Source organism: Synchiropus splendidus, chromosome 1 (assembly GCF_027744825.2).
Source record: "Synchiropus splendidus isolate RoL2022-P1 chromosome 1, RoL_Sspl_1.0, whole genome shotgun sequence".
Lineage (NCBI taxonomy): Eukaryota > Metazoa > Chordata > Actinopteri > Syngnathiformes > Callionymidae > Synchiropus > Synchiropus splendidus.
Genome location: NC_071334.1, coordinates 53,252,112 through 53,268,216, shown reverse-complemented (window position 1 = coordinate 53,268,216; position 16,105 = coordinate 53,252,112). Strand labels below are relative to the sequence as shown.

Below are 16,105 nucleotides of genomic sequence, written 5' to 3'. Positions count from 1 at the left end.
AAGCTGCTCAAACTGTCCTCCATGCTCCCTGTAATCACAGCACGGCCTCAATTCACCAGACTTTTTCTGGACGTTGACGTTCAGAGAAGAATAGGGTGACCTCAACTCAGAGAACGTGTGAGAAAGCAGATGCAGACTCAAATACAGAAATAAAAGAATAAAAGCTAAACATAAGAAACTGAATTCAGACATTATTGTCATGTCCGCACTTTAACCTGTTTGTTTTTCTACTGTTTGTATTTTCTCCACGTCCCTTCCTCGTGTTTTTATTCTGTTACTCCCTCTTGTTTTTGGTTCTTCTCTTCAACTTCACAGGCAAATGCAGTTGGCTCGCATCGTCTTATCAATCCCTCCTCAGATATATTCCTCCCGACACCAGCAATGTTTGTCAGATGGCAGATTCTCCACTCAAGTACCTCTTCCCATGACTTCCGTGTTCCAGCTTCAGCCCTCGACCTCTCAAAATTCAACCGCGCATGAATTCCTATTCTGTCGCAACCCTTTGTTTTCACGTCCTTCCTCGCTAGTCCTCCGTTAGCTTCCCAACCTTCCATTCATTCCGTGTGTGAGCAGTTATTTGTCTCATTTTTCATTTAAAATAAATCCGCTTAGTTTACCCCTTGTGTACGACTGTGAATAGCCACCGCCACCAAGCGCTTGTAGTCCATTGCCACCTTGTTGAGCCTAACTCCGGCTGTGTTTTCTGTTCTCCCAGTTTTATGGCTTGTGATTCTAATCCGCATCCATGTTCCAGATTCTTCCCTGTTTCCTGTGTGTTTTTCCTGGTTCGCGTTTTGGTTCCCGGTACCTTTAGTTCATAGTTACTTGTCTGTGTATTTATTTACTTGTGTCCATCGATTAAATTGTTAAATTTAATCTCGGTCTCACGTGTCATCTGTCGACTTGCATTGATTGCATTTGGGTCCGTCCTTGCACTAATCATGACAGAACCATCTGGCCATGAGCAGGACCCAGCGTTGGTAGCTGGTTTACAGAAGGCATTAGGCGCCAGGGCTGGCCAATCGGTACTCTTGAAAGAGCCGTACAGAGTGTCCTGGAGCTCCTCCATCAGTCCCAGCAGCTCCCTCTGCAATTGATCCAGCACACCTGGTTGCCAGAGGCCGTGAACCTACCATCTCCACACCGCAGGTTTATGCGGGTAAGGCAGGTTTTTGCAAACATTTCTTTTTTCAGTGTTCTTTAGTATTTGATTCTCAACCATCTTCATTCAAGACTGACAGATTCTGAGTGGCCAATTGCATAAGCCTACTCTGTGGCAAGGCCAGTCAGTGCGCAGTCTCCCTATGGGAGTCAGACGCTGCCGTATTAAATAACTTCTCTTATTTTTCTGCAGAAATGAGAAGGGTTTTCGATGCTACTGAGAATTGTGTTTATTTTCTCAATTTACAGACTCTGCTCGCATGCCATCTCCCGGTTTGGTGACGCCTTTTGTTGGACTTTTTCTGTTGTGGACTGATCCTGGTTCAGTGACGTTTGGGATTTTAGACTTGAGTTTATTTCTCCTGGTTTGTTGATGCTTTTTGTTGTATTTTTATATTATTGTTATTAAGCTATTGTATTCTACCCGCTGTGTGCCTCCTGTGACTCTTTCATCACTGCGCTTGGGTCCTGCTCCACATCTCGAACATTTTGTGTGTGTTTTTTGGTAATTAATGTTGTATTGTTTGATCGTAAAATCCAGTTTCTAAAATACACAAAAATCAAACAAATGTTTGTATTGTCACATTGCAGTTGTTTGTGAGTAGGTTTAGATATTGAACCAAAAACGGTGGTAATGTCAAAGTTAAGTATCATGAATAGTGATAATGTGATTAGGACCACAACTATTTTATAAACAGGTTGGACCCGTGGGAGCCTGTGCACTAAAACTCCAAGCAGATAGCTGGTGGGAGTCTAAACATTTGGGTCTAAAGGGGATATCGGAGATATTCCAGTTGAGCACCATAGTTGTTGTTGCTGTTTTCTAATTAAACAGGATATTTTATTGATGATCAATTTGATCATGGTGTTCTTTCTGCTCCCTGACGTCCATTTGCTTTGTTCCGCTCTGTTAACAGTGTTGATGGTGTTCTTTTGGCAGCAGGAGTCGACCCCTGCCATTGGCTCTCTTGTGGAGGAGTCTTTACTCATTAACATGTCATTTGGCTCTGGGTTTAGGCTGCTGCCTTTTGGTAAACTTGGCTATGAAGTGCAGGACTTGTGCCAGTCACTGCGTCTCTTTCCTGACTAATGAAAGAAACTTTCCTGCTGCCCCCAGTTTTGGTTTTGTACTCAGGTGACCGGACATCGGATGACAAATGTGGTCCATGGAGACACATCATCTCCCACTACAAGTGCACCTTCCACAGCAGCTTTGAGTCCTTCTGTCTTCACTTCAGCTGTACACTGGGCTATGTACAGATCAACGTCAAGGGGTCACCTGGAAAGGCCATCAGCAGTAACGGTATCTGTTTGTAAGCTAAAAATCATCCAGCTCACAGACCCATCGAGGGCCTGTTGCATTCAATTTCTCAGTTGTAGGTCGTGTACATGTTCGGGGCTTGTTGTCTGTGAACACAAGAAAGTGTGGGGAATAATAAAGCTAATATCGAAGCGTTCACATGAGGTTCAGTCAGTTTGTTTACATTTACCTTCAGGCATGGGACCAACTACATAGGTGTGCTGGGTGGTAATCGGCCCTTCTGATTTTTACTTACCTTTCTTCCTTTAGTTGTGGACAATGGTGGTGAAGATACATCCTTGCTGTCGGAGGCAAAAGCATGACATTCCTCTTGCAACAGCTGCCAGAACTGTATTTTTTGGGTGAGTGTCACAGTCCAAATGAAACTTGGTTTCTATCCATCCATCATATGGAATTGCCCTCCCATTAGCAGCAACTGCTACAAGTGGTTCATCCCCCAAGAAGTCAGTCAGTCAATCCTTTATAGACCCAGTACCGGGCAGAGCTTCCCTCCCTGCCATGACGAAGTTTGACTGAAAAAATAAAATAGATAAATAAATGATACTCATAATAATGTCACCGCACAGCAGCGCCTCAGTGACAGTCCGCAGAAGGATGGTAGGTGGTTTGATTGGATTGCTGGTTAAACATAAACTCCATCAAGGAATGACCTGTTGATTTGAATAAACCAATGATACTTAAGCCTGCTGTGTGTTTGTCCTGCAAAAAGAGGTTGCAATGGCTTCAGGATACTTGTTGCTGCTGCTGATCGTGACCTGCTCTGCTCTGGAAAAATGCATGAATGACACAGATGTTTTTCTCCAGGAACTCAGTCAGAACAATCCAAAGGATTTTGCTGTTGTCAGTAAGTAAAAACTTTGCTCATCTTCATGTTTATAAATTACTTGCTTTTATAGTCAGAACATTACTGTCATGTTAAATGTGGCTGCTGTGGGAGGGAGGATTCATTTTGCAACTCCAGAAGAGAAAAAACAATTCGACAAAGTTTGCTTGGCACGTGTGGCTCTAATTCAAACTTGATCTGAGCCATGACCTCTGTCGCCAAATGATCCGTGGCTCATTAACATTTCAACCAAATGTTGAATGTTCTCTGTCTCTGAGTCCCACTACAAGTGGCCAGTATGTATATCTGTCAGGGACATAGCAGAGTCTCATGAGTTTCACCAAACTGCGACGTCTCACGTTGAATTAAATGTTTTACAATCGTCCTTTTTACATAACAGTTGCTCCAATCTGCAAGGTTTTTTTTCTTCTATTTTTTCCCTTCTTGAAGAGGTATATCAAAATGAAATCTGAAGTCTGAATAAAAGTGACTGAATGGTTCGTGTTTTCACATCATGTACACAGAAGAGCTCATCATTTTGATTCCAAATCCATTGTCAATCCATGTGATCGGTATCTGTGATCAGCAGCAAAAACCCTGATCAGAACATCCCGACCACAAACCTTTATCAGCACCTCAAAAGTCATATGTTTGGTGCTGCAGCTTTGTTTTGTCATGGTTCATGTGGGCAATAAGCTTCATACTTAATGAGGAAAAAAATAATCGTGGCTGAGAAACGTAATGTCAATTCTGAGCATAAGAATCGTGATTCATATTTTCCCCTGTGCATTATAGCATCGACTATAATGTTGCTGCACAGGCTTCCAGTACAGCCTTGACTGTAATGTATGGATAACAACTGAACCATGCATAGAGTGATGCCACCAACAAGGCTCAGCAGAGACGTATTTTCCAGGTCAGATTCATCCACATGCTTCACGTTTTTATGGATTTCTGAATGCAGAAACATGCATTCACACGCGCTCACTTTATTCAGAGGTTAACATGTTTGGTGTTCTAAAGGTTTGTCTGCAAAGAAGTAAATGATCTTTGCGCCATTTTAATTTATTGACAGTATGGAAAATCAAACAATATGAATGTTGTACATGTTTCATAAATTCAAAACCTTTTTACAAAACTTGTGCAAGTCTCTTTTTTAATGGATACATTATGTTTTTTAGTGTACGATTCATTTGGGAAGATGGGAAGTAACGTAAGAGGAGGCAACCTCAACCGACCAGGCTTGATGTCTGAATGTCGCTCTGTCCACACGGCTTCCTTCTCTGGACAATACTGCCAGGTGTTTCTGACTCAGGTGATGACACCAAACATAGAGACCAGACCATTCAGAACAGGGCTCTCAAACTGATCCACCAATGGGTGACTGTGGGAGCAGGTTGGAAGATAAACCTGTTGCCAAAGCAGCGTTTTTGTGGATGAGCTTCAAAGCCCTGATTTAGTAAAACATGAAAAACTTTCTAACTTGTGAACCACGAGTGAGTCATTGCTGAGAGAGTCAATAACCACTTTTCCATTCCAGGGAGATTTATTCTACTATGTGGGGGTTTGTGTTCCTGACTCCTGCGACGATAAAGAGGTGCACATGTTGATGCTCGAAGGTAAGTTATCTGTCTCATCTGGGCAGACACAACTTTGCTGCGCAACCTTTTCAATTCCAATTTAATCCTGAGTCAATATTTGTAGTTGACTGCAAAGATAGACTTCAATTTGACTGTTTTTATTTACAACTTTGACTCAGCCCTATTCATGTCTGATCAATTTCAATGTTTCAATCTTAACCTACTGGTGCAGGGGTGGCCAACCAGTCAGAGGCCAAGAGCCACAATGTTTTACTGTGCTGCTGAAAAGAGACACATCCCACAAACATGTAAGGCTGGAAGGTTCACCTGAACAGCTGGTCATGTGACTTTGCGGCAGTGTAGCGGTTAAAGCACATCCCTGTGTGTCACAAGGTTGCTGGTTTGTGTCCAGCGTTTGTCTCTTGTGGATGTATTTTTAAAATTCATTTCACTGTCATTCTGTCAGAAATATCAAGCGGCGTTGATGGAAATGTGTGCGCCATTTATTTTACTACTATACTTTTTCACGTGGCTCATGCCACCAATAACGTAGACTGGAGCATCTCATCTTCACTCCAGTGAATAAAACGGACTTCACAACGATCAACAAAGAATAATAGGCGAAACACAAACCATACGTTTAGTTTCGGGAATGACAAAGTGAAAAGTGGAACGAAGTGATGTAAATCGTGGATCTGATGGCGGTCCAAGTCTTAGAACCCCGACTCACCTCAGCACTGGACGTGCTTGAAGCATGTGTGGTGAGGTTTATTGTTTATGTTTCAAAGTTACACACAAGTCAAAGTCGTGTTAATATTTGGTCCCAGCGTGTTTATGACACGCCCCATTCTGTCCATCAGGTCACAGTAACGTTACAGCCCCCTTCAAGCCCCATTAGATTCCTAATGACGGCCATTTATGTGGTTTTCTGAGTAAGACATATTCATGATGACTATAGTCAGGTTAAGATCAAAACATCAGCTAGACGAAAGCTAGACCAGTCTTTCTCAGGTGTCGTGTACGCAGAGATGGAAATGTGAAAAATAAAAACGCTATATGAACACGTGTCTGAATTTAAATGATATAATGGTTCATTTTATCACATCATGTCTCATCATTTTGATGACAAATTCATTGTCAATTCATGTGATTGGTATCAGTGATCGACAGCAATTTTTGAAGTTACTGTCTGTGGTGCAGGATGTTGATGGAGAAATGGATGAGCTTCTAGTTTTGTTTTTTGCCTTTAAAGGGAGGCTGAAGTTTGGAGAGGTCTCCCTCATTCCTCCTTTACCAGCTATATTCGTCAATGAGTCTAAACTGGAAGTCATGTCGACATATTGTTTGTCCAAAGCTGTTCATCCTGACGCATCTGGAATCACTTGTCTGTAAGTAAATAAACACCAGAAGTCTTTACTCTTTTAAGACGACCTGGATGGATCAATTACCATATAAAGCTTAGAGGTGCAGATTTTTTTTTTTTGATGCAGATGCAGATTTTTTTTATTGAATATTTTAATAATTATTCATAGCAAAATTTTCTTACTTGTCTTCCTTTTGCATCTTTGGAGCCTGCATGAGAGGCGAAGCCCAAATCCATCCGTATTTTCTCTCACAGGGTCATTTGTGCTGTTCTAGTAGCAATTCCTCTGGCTGCTACGCTGGTCACTGCTGTGAGGACTTGTCAGCAGAGCAAAGAAAAGGCTCCAGCAGTCGAACCTTTCTGCTTGGATGAGCGCAAAAGCGATGGAAACTTCAACATGTCTTCTTCCTTAAATTGTCAAAAGGATGATTGCAACACACAAGAAGACAGTAAGTTTAAAATTCTGACGAGTCTTTACTGGTGATTTACAAAATGTACATTAATTCAGACTGCAGGCTGCAAAAAGCACTCCAGCAGGAAACAGTATGAAAGTGCCAGTAATGCAGTGTTTCCACCGTCCAGTCCACGTCATGTCGTGTCTTTCTCCCCACTGAGCCCCTTTGCATTCCCAGTCCACACTGAGCTCTGTAGCTATAAGTTTATGTTATATTCGAAAAAAGAAGTGATTCTTTTTTTCTAAATAAGAAGAAGAAATGTAAAAATGTGTGTGAACATTACACTATTAGTTTTCAGGAAACTTCATTTCTTGTCAACTGGGATCTGTGGGTTCATAGGCGAGTACTCTACACATTACTCACCATTTCAAGTCGTCAAATTTGATAAATGTTTAATTAAATTTTTCACCGTGTCTCCAACTTCTACCTGTCAATCAGCCACATTTGTCATTGTCGGACATGTGTTGTCAGACTCGGGATCAGTGTATCCGACTCAAATCTGGGTGCAGGTTGTGTGGGCGCCAAAATCACCTTCTTCATGACCCTTAAGAGCAGCTGTGGTGCATGCGGAGGTTTTACTGCAGTCAAATCCTAAGATGGTAGAGGCCTTGCCCCCCCAATATTGCCATCACCGGGAAAGTAAAACATTCCGCACAAACTTCTGAGTGTTGTATTTACATTGTTAGATATGTATTTGATCGTAGACATCAATGACAGACTGCAACAAATGGGTTCTGCTGTTTTTTGTCTCTAAATTAAAGAGGTAAACATATTAGCAGTCACCATTTGTCAGCGGAAATTGCTGGTAGCTCTTCCACAACAAAATTTCAGTCACCAAGAAAATAATTTAGAGACACATTGTCACAACTCAAAGAAGCACTGTTTCTCGTCCAACCAGCGACAGTTCTCTTTTCAGACCCCTCCAGCACCGAAGGTAAGAGGTACCAAAAAAATGGGACGGAATGTGTTGGGTTTTTCTGACCCCAGTGGAAACGCTGAAAACAGCATACTGACCCGAACCATACTGTCGTGGACCAAAATGATGGAAACATGGACTAAAAGAGAGACAAATACTCGTCTGAATGAAACAAAAAAGTTTTGAATAAAGAAACCTTGCATTCCATCTGTATTACAGTGTACTCCTGAAAAACTTGGATCTTAGTTCATATTCTGAAAAATGAGTTACATTTTGGGAGCCTTATTTTGGATATTGCTCAAATATTTGTTAGATTTTAAATCCATACAGGAACTTTATGTCTGGCATTTGAAATCATGTGATCTGATGGCATGTTTTTACAGAACAACACAAGAGAACACAGAAGAGTTTCCTCAGTCGCTGTTGGCATCAGTTTCTGGAAGCCTTCTCTCTTCAGACCACGACTCAGGGAGTCCTCAGCACCCCGGCATCAGTCAAGGATTCCTATCCTTCCTTGAACGGCATCCGAGCTCTGAGCATGTTGTGGATCATTTCAACACATGCTCTGAACATACCATCATTTTACTCTACTGGTATGACCCACTCCTGCCCATTAAAAAAGAATATGTTTGTCTGACAACACTCTTCCGACCACAGATAACACGAACGATTTACAAGCATCTTTGAAAACGAACCCCCTGCATGTGTTTACAGCGGGAGGACCCAATGTTCTCGGTGTGGACACGTTTCTGTTATTGGGGTCAGGCACCAGAAATCTATTGTTCCTTCTGCTTTGCCACGTTCACTTTTTCTTTTGTTCATAACCTACGAACTTATACAGACCTCATGTGTTCTTTCCTCATTCTCTTGCATGGCTTCTCCCTGTTGCTGTTCACGCTCCTTCTTCTTCTGAATCAGCTAAAATGGAAAACTAGACTCAATAAAAGACATACAACACAAAATCAAAACATTTATGGCTCATCGTTCATTAATATTTCTGGCTGTGACTTGGTCGAGAATTGGAATGCAGTATTGGGTTAAAATCCAGAAAACTTTTTTACTTTGAGTCAAACTAAATTCTTGAATGATTGAAGCTGTTTTATTGATCTGATGACGTGTTTTATAGTCTTTCGAAATATGCTTTACGTCAGTGCTATCTCAGTGCTTTTCAAGTTTCAACTGCACTCTACGACTGTGGCCCTTTGGCAGTGAAGCAGAAAGAAAAAAAGACTATCGTGCTCCAAAACTGTGTGACTCTAAAAATTCCATGTTGTGTTGTAGTGGTTTGTTAAGCGCCAAAAGTCTCCTGAGCTCAATCCAGAGGAATGAAGACACCATGAGTCCACGTCTTGTGGCAGATTTCTACTTCAAGAGGATCAGAAGGTCAGATTTAGTGACATGAGCAACATTATTTCAGATCATGTTATGGTTCCTTTAATGTCTGAAAACATGTTTCCATTCCAGGATACAGCCTCTCCACATGTTTGTGGTTATGCTTTGTGAAGGTGTCACATCTGTGTTCAATGGAGGCCCGTTTCTGATGCTACTACCTTCACTATTTTTTCAATGTGACAAGTTCTGGTGGACAAACCTGCTGTTGATAAACAATCTATTTACTCGTGATTTACCTGTAAGTCAGAGCAACAAGAATCATTTGACAAGGATTGTTTTGAATCTTGTTCATTCATAACTCAATGTCATCCCAAGTGCCTCCCTTGGACATGGTACCTATCGCTGGACTTTCAGTGCTATGCCACAACTCCTCTGCTGATTCTTGCCCACAGAAAGTATGTTTTTTTCCATCGGAATGGACATAGCTTCATCGTTGTTTGGATTCATTCTCTTCAATATATTTATTTATTTATTTTCAGGAACAAAGTTGTATTTGCTGTTTTGGTGGTCACCCTGCTGCTGATGACCATTTTGACTGGATCTATTTTAACAGCACTCCTGCATCTACCTGTCTTTCGGTCAGATTTTATGTAAGAAGAGAGATGATCTTTGAGATTTGTATATGAAATCAAAATCCTCACAATATACATATATGATTGCTCTCTCCATTTTAAATTTCAGCACAAGGACAGATTTTGTGTTTTTGTACTACCAAAGACCCTACTCCAGATATGGACCATTTTTGATAGGAATTCTGTTCGGAGTGTATCTGAAAACAAGGAAGGCAACCCTTCTAAAGAAAAAGGTAAGTTGCAATGGAAATCTCTGGATTTGCATTTTACTACCTGTCACTTGATGTAGTGGCAAGCGGCTCTGGGATGGATATGCTCTTTGTCTGTCCTGGCTCTGGTGGTGGGGTTGAGCTACGCCCTCCAGGACACACCAGACCATCCATCAGCACCACATGCCATATACCAGGGACTACACAGAACCGCCTGGGCGACAGCTCTTACCTGGGTTGTACTAGCCTGTGAGGAGGGCTATGGAGGTACGGAGAGGATTCTTCAGTTAACATGAACTTCTCTAGTCCAATACTGAAGGAATACTAACCAGAAAAATACAACAAATAAATGGTTGAGTGTAGGAGATTAATAGGTTTAACTGTGGTAATCCAGGCCAGAGTAGGTGTAGGGGGCAGACGCTGGAGACACTTTTCTTGCTCACCAAAGAAATTTATTATGAAGTTGCTCCAGGATGCAAAAATAGCCAGGAAAAAACAAAAGAAAAACCATGGATTGGAAAGAAACTCAACAGTTAACTCCGCGTAACTAAAAAGACTGAAATAATGTCAACAGAAATTACTCTTACGCACTTGTGCACACCTCTGCACACTGCAGCCTCTCCCTCTCTGGCCTGCCCGCTTCTCTCTTTAAGCCTTTCAATCTGGACTGTACCTCTCAACAGGTAAATCCCAAATACCACCAACAACCATAACTCATTTCTACAGTAAGAAACAAAGTCCTCTGCTCAGCATACTTTTAACACGATCTGCCGCATAACGCTCGGAGTAACACAACCAACATGCTTAACAAATATGAAATAATACCTAAATAACTGACATTTAATTGAACCAATAAACGTGCTTTAACATAACCAAACTCCTTTGTGTTGATTTTTGATACACCAGTTTTCAGAGTGTGGTGTTTAGTAGGGATCCACCGAAATGAAATCCAGACGTAACCATGGAATTCTGTCTGTTTTCCAGGTTTCATCATGAGCCTACTTTCGCTGAAGTTCTGGCTTCCTCTTTCAAACCTCAGCTTCTCCTGCTACCTAATTCATCCCTTGGTTGTCTGCATATACATTGGCCTGCAAGAAACTCCAATACACTATTTAGACATCAACTTTGTGAGTCTTTAAAAACACTCAATTATCTCTGTCTGTCTTTTTAACATTCTGCCATGTTTCTCTCTAGATGTATATGTTCGTGGGTCACGTGGCGCTGACCGTTGTCCTGAGCTATGTGGTGACAGTGTTGGTGGAGAGACCTTTCATTCTTCTGAAGTGGAAGTGACACTAAACAGATGCACAAGTGGCACAATGATGTGCAGTTTGAACAAGTAGTTTTGAGAACTTCAAGAGTGATCTGAGAAGCACCAAAGCAACTGTAATCAATTTTGCCATGAACCAGTTTAAAACATCGAAGAAAATGACAACTGTTTTTTTGACAACTAAAAATCCCTAATAAAATCTGCTATCGTTCCTCCTCCCCAGCCCTGTATTCTGAAAGCATTTGTTGCTTCACTCACATCATTTGATTTTTAAGACAATGATGTCGGATGCGTCTGGTATGAAACGAGTGTGTGTATTGGCGATATGTTTTCGTTGTCGGAGTTCATGTAGCTGTGTCACGTCTGAGCAAACAAAGCATAACTGAATCTGTAAACAGACAGGACGACACACCCACCGATGATGTCACAGTTTGTTAGATTCTCACCTTCACCACTGATGCTCTCTATGCCTGGGACCAGAGCACCACGCAGGGACTGCAAGGCCTGCTTTGCACTAGCACCTGCCCGCCATGGCAAACCATACAACCCCGCTTCAAAGTCGAGGGCAGACTATCATGAGGACGACAAGCAGAGCGGAGACCCTGAGACCCTTTTCCAACAGCAGCCAGGGCTCCAGATAGGGGATGTAGCTCAGTACCCTCTGGCAGGGCTGCCAACTCTCACGCAATTATACGCTCCTCTCTAATCTACAGATCAGCAGGTCGGCGTCATTCAGTGCACTGGAAATTTTGTGGTTTTTAACCACATTACAGAAACTTAGATCGAGAAGTGTTAGGTAATTTATCTTGTGCTAAGCATGGATTTCTTATTATTGGAGTTTGACTTCTCACTAAAATGTTAAGTCAAGCATCACCCAGTCTTTTTGTCGATTATAGACTGGAAGGCAAATTAGGTAAATAGCTGCTAAAATATGATATTTTACATCACTGATCCTGTCTCATCAAAATACATGAGATACAGCCACATCACAACTCATCAGTCATTTATTTCACTATCTCAAACCATCTTAGAACCAGATGTTTTCTCTTATTTTATGCTCAAATCCAGCATGTCCAGTCCATCCAGGCTGGCTTTGGAGTAAAGGATTATGGAGGTAGGGGTGAGCTGTAAAATTGATACTTGTAGTGTATTAATGTGAATTATCTTTTGGGGATGTTAATGTAGAGTGTTCATGTTTGCCATTCTTACAAATGTAGTTAGCGCTGTAAGTTTGTAGGATATGTGTGGAGAGGACCTGTGTTCTGTTGCTCTTCTGTGACCACATGCAAAGGTGTGGAAACTAGGTGTCAAGGTGTGTTAGGAGTTTTTTTTTTTATCATGCTTTTGATGACCGAAATAGAGCAAAATAGATATTGCTACATAGAATAACATTGCACGCATCTTTAGTTTAGGAAGGACTTCTACACGTCTCTGGTGAGAAATAGAGACACATATAAAGTACCTCCATAGCCCTCCTCGCAGGCCAGTATGACCCAGCTGAGAGCCGTCACCCACAATATTCTGTGTAGTCCATGGTAAAAGGCTGGGCCTGTTGCTGAACGGTCTGGATCAAGATAAAAGGAAAAGCCTAGTCCCACCACCAGCGCCAGGACTGACAACGAGCTCATCCATCCAAGAGCCACTTGCCACTATAATGAAACACAGTGTATAGTAAATAATCATTGTTTTAGAGATGGTTTTTGGATTCAAAATCCCTGCTAGGAACTTTTCATGAGAGTCACCTTTTTCTTTAAAAGGCTTTCCTTCTGTAGTTTCAAGTACATTCCGAACAGAATTCCTATCACAAAGGGTCCACATCTGGAGTACGGTTTATCATAGTAGTAGAAAAATAAGAAATCATCCGTTGATCTGAAAAGAGAAGCTGATCGAGTTAGACCTTGTTCAGACATAGACATCTTTGACTCATGCCATGCTTGTCGCTTTTGGCTATATTTAAAACAAAGACACCAAGTGGCTCTTTTGGAGAACTTACTCTTAGAAAGTCATCTCACCTTGCATTTGCCATGATGAAAAATCCAGTCAAAACAGTCATCATCAGGAAGCCAACCACTAAGATAACAAATACAACTTTGTTCCTGAAAAATAAAGTCAGCAATGAGACACGACTGCAGCCTTTTCCAATGGAGGTAACATACTTTCTGTGAGCAAGAATCAGCAGAGGCGTTGTAACATAGCACTGCATGTCCAGTGAGAGGTACCATGTCCAAGGTAGGCACTGGGAAGAGTAGAAAGTGAGTGGAAAAGGGGAAAAAACAGATGTTATCAACTTTGTTTTTACTAAAATTCACGACATCTTTGGCACACTGGTCTAGTTCAATCAACTTACTGATAATCGGATTGTAAATAGATTGTTAATCAACAGCAGGTTTGTCCACCAGTATTTGCCACATTGGTGTTGTAATACATCCCCATAAGGTCCTCCACTGAACACAGAGGTGAAGCCTACATAGAGTAGAAGAACAAACATGTGCAGGGGCTGTATCCTAGAATGAAGAGAATACAACTGTGGTTACTTGTGGTTTAACTACCATTCACCGTCTTGAACTGATCTTGGTTGTTTGGTCAATCTTCAGTGTGACCCCGAGTTTGGGATGGGCGCAAATTCACTCATCGACCTGTAAGTGATATGTTATGGTGTGACCAGGCAACGGCCATATTGAATGACATAACTACAGATGTTTGTCTGACCCACTGGTGATACTCTTCCTCATCTCACAAGCAACAGTGATGATAAGGACGATGATGATGATGGGGACAGTGAAGCATGGGCTCCATCATTCACTCACCGTGGGCTGAAGCAGCATCACTTTTTGTCAGATTGTAAAGTTAAACATTCCCTCATAAAAACAGTGCAACGTCACAAGCATTTTAACCTTTACTTTTCAGATTACTACAGCGAGGTGCATTCACAGCAAGTAGAAGTGTTGAAAGAGATCACAATATTTTCTCTCTTGGTCAAAAACACAACTGTTTATCAAAATAAAGATTATCCTAGTACATACAGTACATGAAGTCTACAGTTCACCCGAGGTTGCAGAGAGACGAGTCATTCTCTGCACCAACACTGCTTTATTTCTACATCCAAATCTGATCTTTGTCATGTCGATTGAGTACAGTGGTGATGACGAGTGTGACGCGTGAAGACAGACTTACGCTCTGTCATTGTTTCACTCCGTGGTTCGCTGAAATTAGAGGAGCAGTGCCTTCAGCTGAAACATCAGAGGAGCGAGTCTTTGTAGTTAGTGGCTCGAAGGCAGCTAGAAGTGAAACAATCTTGTCTTTTAAGACACTGTCGGTACACAACTGTCGCGGGAACTCGCTATCAGCAGCCAAGACCCACTGTTGCTACAGTCATAAGACTACAGACTACAAACTACAGACTAGAGTTCAGACTCCCTCACAAATATGTCCACGCCACAGACATGTTGGCTGTATCTAGACAGTTGCGCACACCGTTTTGCTTTTATGAGGCTTCACTGATAGAAACACGCCCACAAATGCGAAGACACAGGTAGTAACTATATCAGGCTTCATATATATAGTGTGGTTTGTTTAAATGCAGCCAGGCTGTGTGCCTGATGGTTCTAAAAGGGTTGAGTCTGACCTTCTGATCCTCTTGAAGTAGTAATCTGCCACAAGACTGGGGCTCATGGTGTCATCATTCCTCTGGATTGAGTTTAGGAGACTTTTGGCGCTGAGCAAACCTCTAAGACGCAAAGACCAGATCAAAACTTCATTTAGCAGCTTTGCAATGTACCATGATGTCAGAAACAAGATCAAATATTATTAAAATAAAACAAGACCATATTATAATGAGGTGTCTCACCCGAGTAGTAAAAATGAGTCCACGGCCAGGTACTTATTCCCGCTGTCAGTAAACACATGCAGGGGACTTGTTTTCTCAGATGCTTGCAAGGTGCTTCTGTTATCTGTGGTTGGAGACATGTTGTTAGATCAAGAACAGTCAGATGGCTATTGATCATTTTTGGACAGCAGTCATACCCACAAGGCTTGTTTCAGTGAGACGTAAAGCATGTCCTGAAATGATCCATAAAAGGCTAAGTGCTCGAATGCCGTTCAAGGAAGGATAGGAGGCCTTGACAGAGGCTGGAGTGCTAAAGATTCCCTGTGTTGTTGTCTGCAGGGAGAAGGCCTGAAGAAACTGCTGCAAGCAATGACTGAGAGTATCCTGCTGACTTTCATTGGTTTGGTCTGGAAAAAAAAACAAAAAAAACACAAACATAAAGGTCAAATACTGATGAGATGTATGGGGTAAAAAGTAAACTCAAACAGATTACAGTGATTCGGTCATGTGCTGTGTTTTCCGAGTTCTGTGGAGTCCAATATATTGAGCTTTCCAATTGGAATCACACACGTCTTGCCATCTCCAACCAACGAACATCTCTGGCTGGGCGGCGATCTGTGGGCTTAGCCCTCAATCCCAACACACCACCTAGTGACAAGTCTTAACCAAGACCGAGACACCTGGAACCACAGCCAAGTCGTGACAAGCATAGCAGCAGCACTAAAGGACAAGAGAATAAGCCACAACACTATGCTGATCGAAGTCAAAACCACCAGTCAGCAACCAACTGCCATCATTCAGTAGAGTTTTCTCTTTGTTAATGTAGCAATAAGAAAAAACATGCGATGGAAGGAGAAAGCTATGCGGAGGAACTGGGCTGGAGAGTGGTCAGATGAGGTGAGCAGTAGATGTTTCACAGCTTGTTCTACTTTAATGAAGGAAGTAGCCATCGCTGTGATCACTGTGAGAAGCAGCTCTTGGCTGTGGCTGAAAGGGGAGGGCATCTTCTAAGCTCTTCTTGGAGCCACCAGTGAGAGACACACCCAGGTCTGAGTCACTTGTAACTGGGCCAGCGCTGGGTGACGGTATGTTGTGATAATTCATTTCAACCTGTTCATTTCAGCCTGTTCATTCTCATTTCAGCCTGTTAAACCTCCAAGTTTAACAGAACTGTTCATTGTAGCTGGTAATGTGAATTTTCCCTTTTTACCCCCAAC

At 42.0% G+C, this 16,105-nt stretch overlaps 2 protein-coding genes across 2 annotated transcripts; one reads left to right on the top strand and one right to left on the bottom strand.

Moving 5' to 3' along the window:
- Window positions 1-3,256: 3,256 nt before the first annotated feature.
- LOC128764764 (O-acyltransferase like protein-like) lies at window positions 3,257-11,768 on the top strand. The gene is made up of 16 exons (XM_053874910.1): window positions 3,257-3,326; window positions 4,487-4,620; window positions 4,846-4,924; window positions 6,138-6,273; window positions 6,504-6,697; window positions 8,003-8,212; window positions 8,277-8,379; window positions 8,901-9,002; window positions 9,084-9,249; window positions 9,327-9,406; window positions 9,491-9,601; window positions 9,693-9,816; window positions 9,873-10,059; window positions 10,777-10,919; window positions 10,987-11,081; window positions 11,543-11,768. The coding sequence occupies exons 1-16, from the start codon at window positions 3,260-3,262 to the stop codon at window positions 11,766-11,768; spliced, it is 2,157 nt and encodes a 718-aa protein (XP_053730885.1). The 5' UTR covers window positions 3,257-3,259.
- Window positions 11,769-12,483: 715 nt separating this feature from the next.
- Window positions 12,484-15,682, bottom strand: LOC128764707 (O-acyltransferase like protein-like). The gene is made up of 10 exons (XM_053874775.1): window positions 15,677-15,682; window positions 15,569-15,608; window positions 15,086-15,295; window positions 14,910-15,012; window positions 14,688-14,789; window positions 13,410-13,566; window positions 13,219-13,298; window positions 13,075-13,158; window positions 12,805-12,931; window positions 12,484-12,711 (listed from the first exon to the last, which is right to left on the bottom strand). The coding sequence occupies exons 1-10, from the start codon at window positions 15,680-15,682 to the stop codon at window positions 12,484-12,486; spliced, it is 1,137 nt and encodes a 378-aa protein (XP_053730750.1).
- Between the last annotated feature and the right edge of the window lie 423 nt (window positions 15,683-16,105).

Coding starts and splice junctions, on each gene's coding strand:
- LOC128764764 (XM_053874910.1), top strand. CDS start 3,260: ATGAATGACACAGATGTTTTTCTCCAGGAACTCAGTCAGAACAATCCA. Junction 8,213..8,276: donor ACCATCATTTTACTCTACTG/GTATGACCCACT, acceptor TTCCGACCACAG/ATAACACGAACGATTTACAA. Junction 8,380..8,900: donor GACACGTTTCTGTTATTGGG/GTCAGGCACCAG, acceptor GTTGTGTTGTAG/TGGTTTGTTAAGCGCCAAAA.
- LOC128764707 (XM_053874775.1), bottom strand. Junction 13,567..14,687: donor TACTTCAAGAGGATCAGAAG/GTCAGACTCAAC, acceptor TCTTCATTCTAG/GATACAGCCCCTGCACATGT. Junction 13,159..13,218: donor CTGATTCTTGCTCACAGAAA/GTATGTTACCTC, acceptor TTTATTTTTCAG/GAACAAAGTTGTATTTGTTA.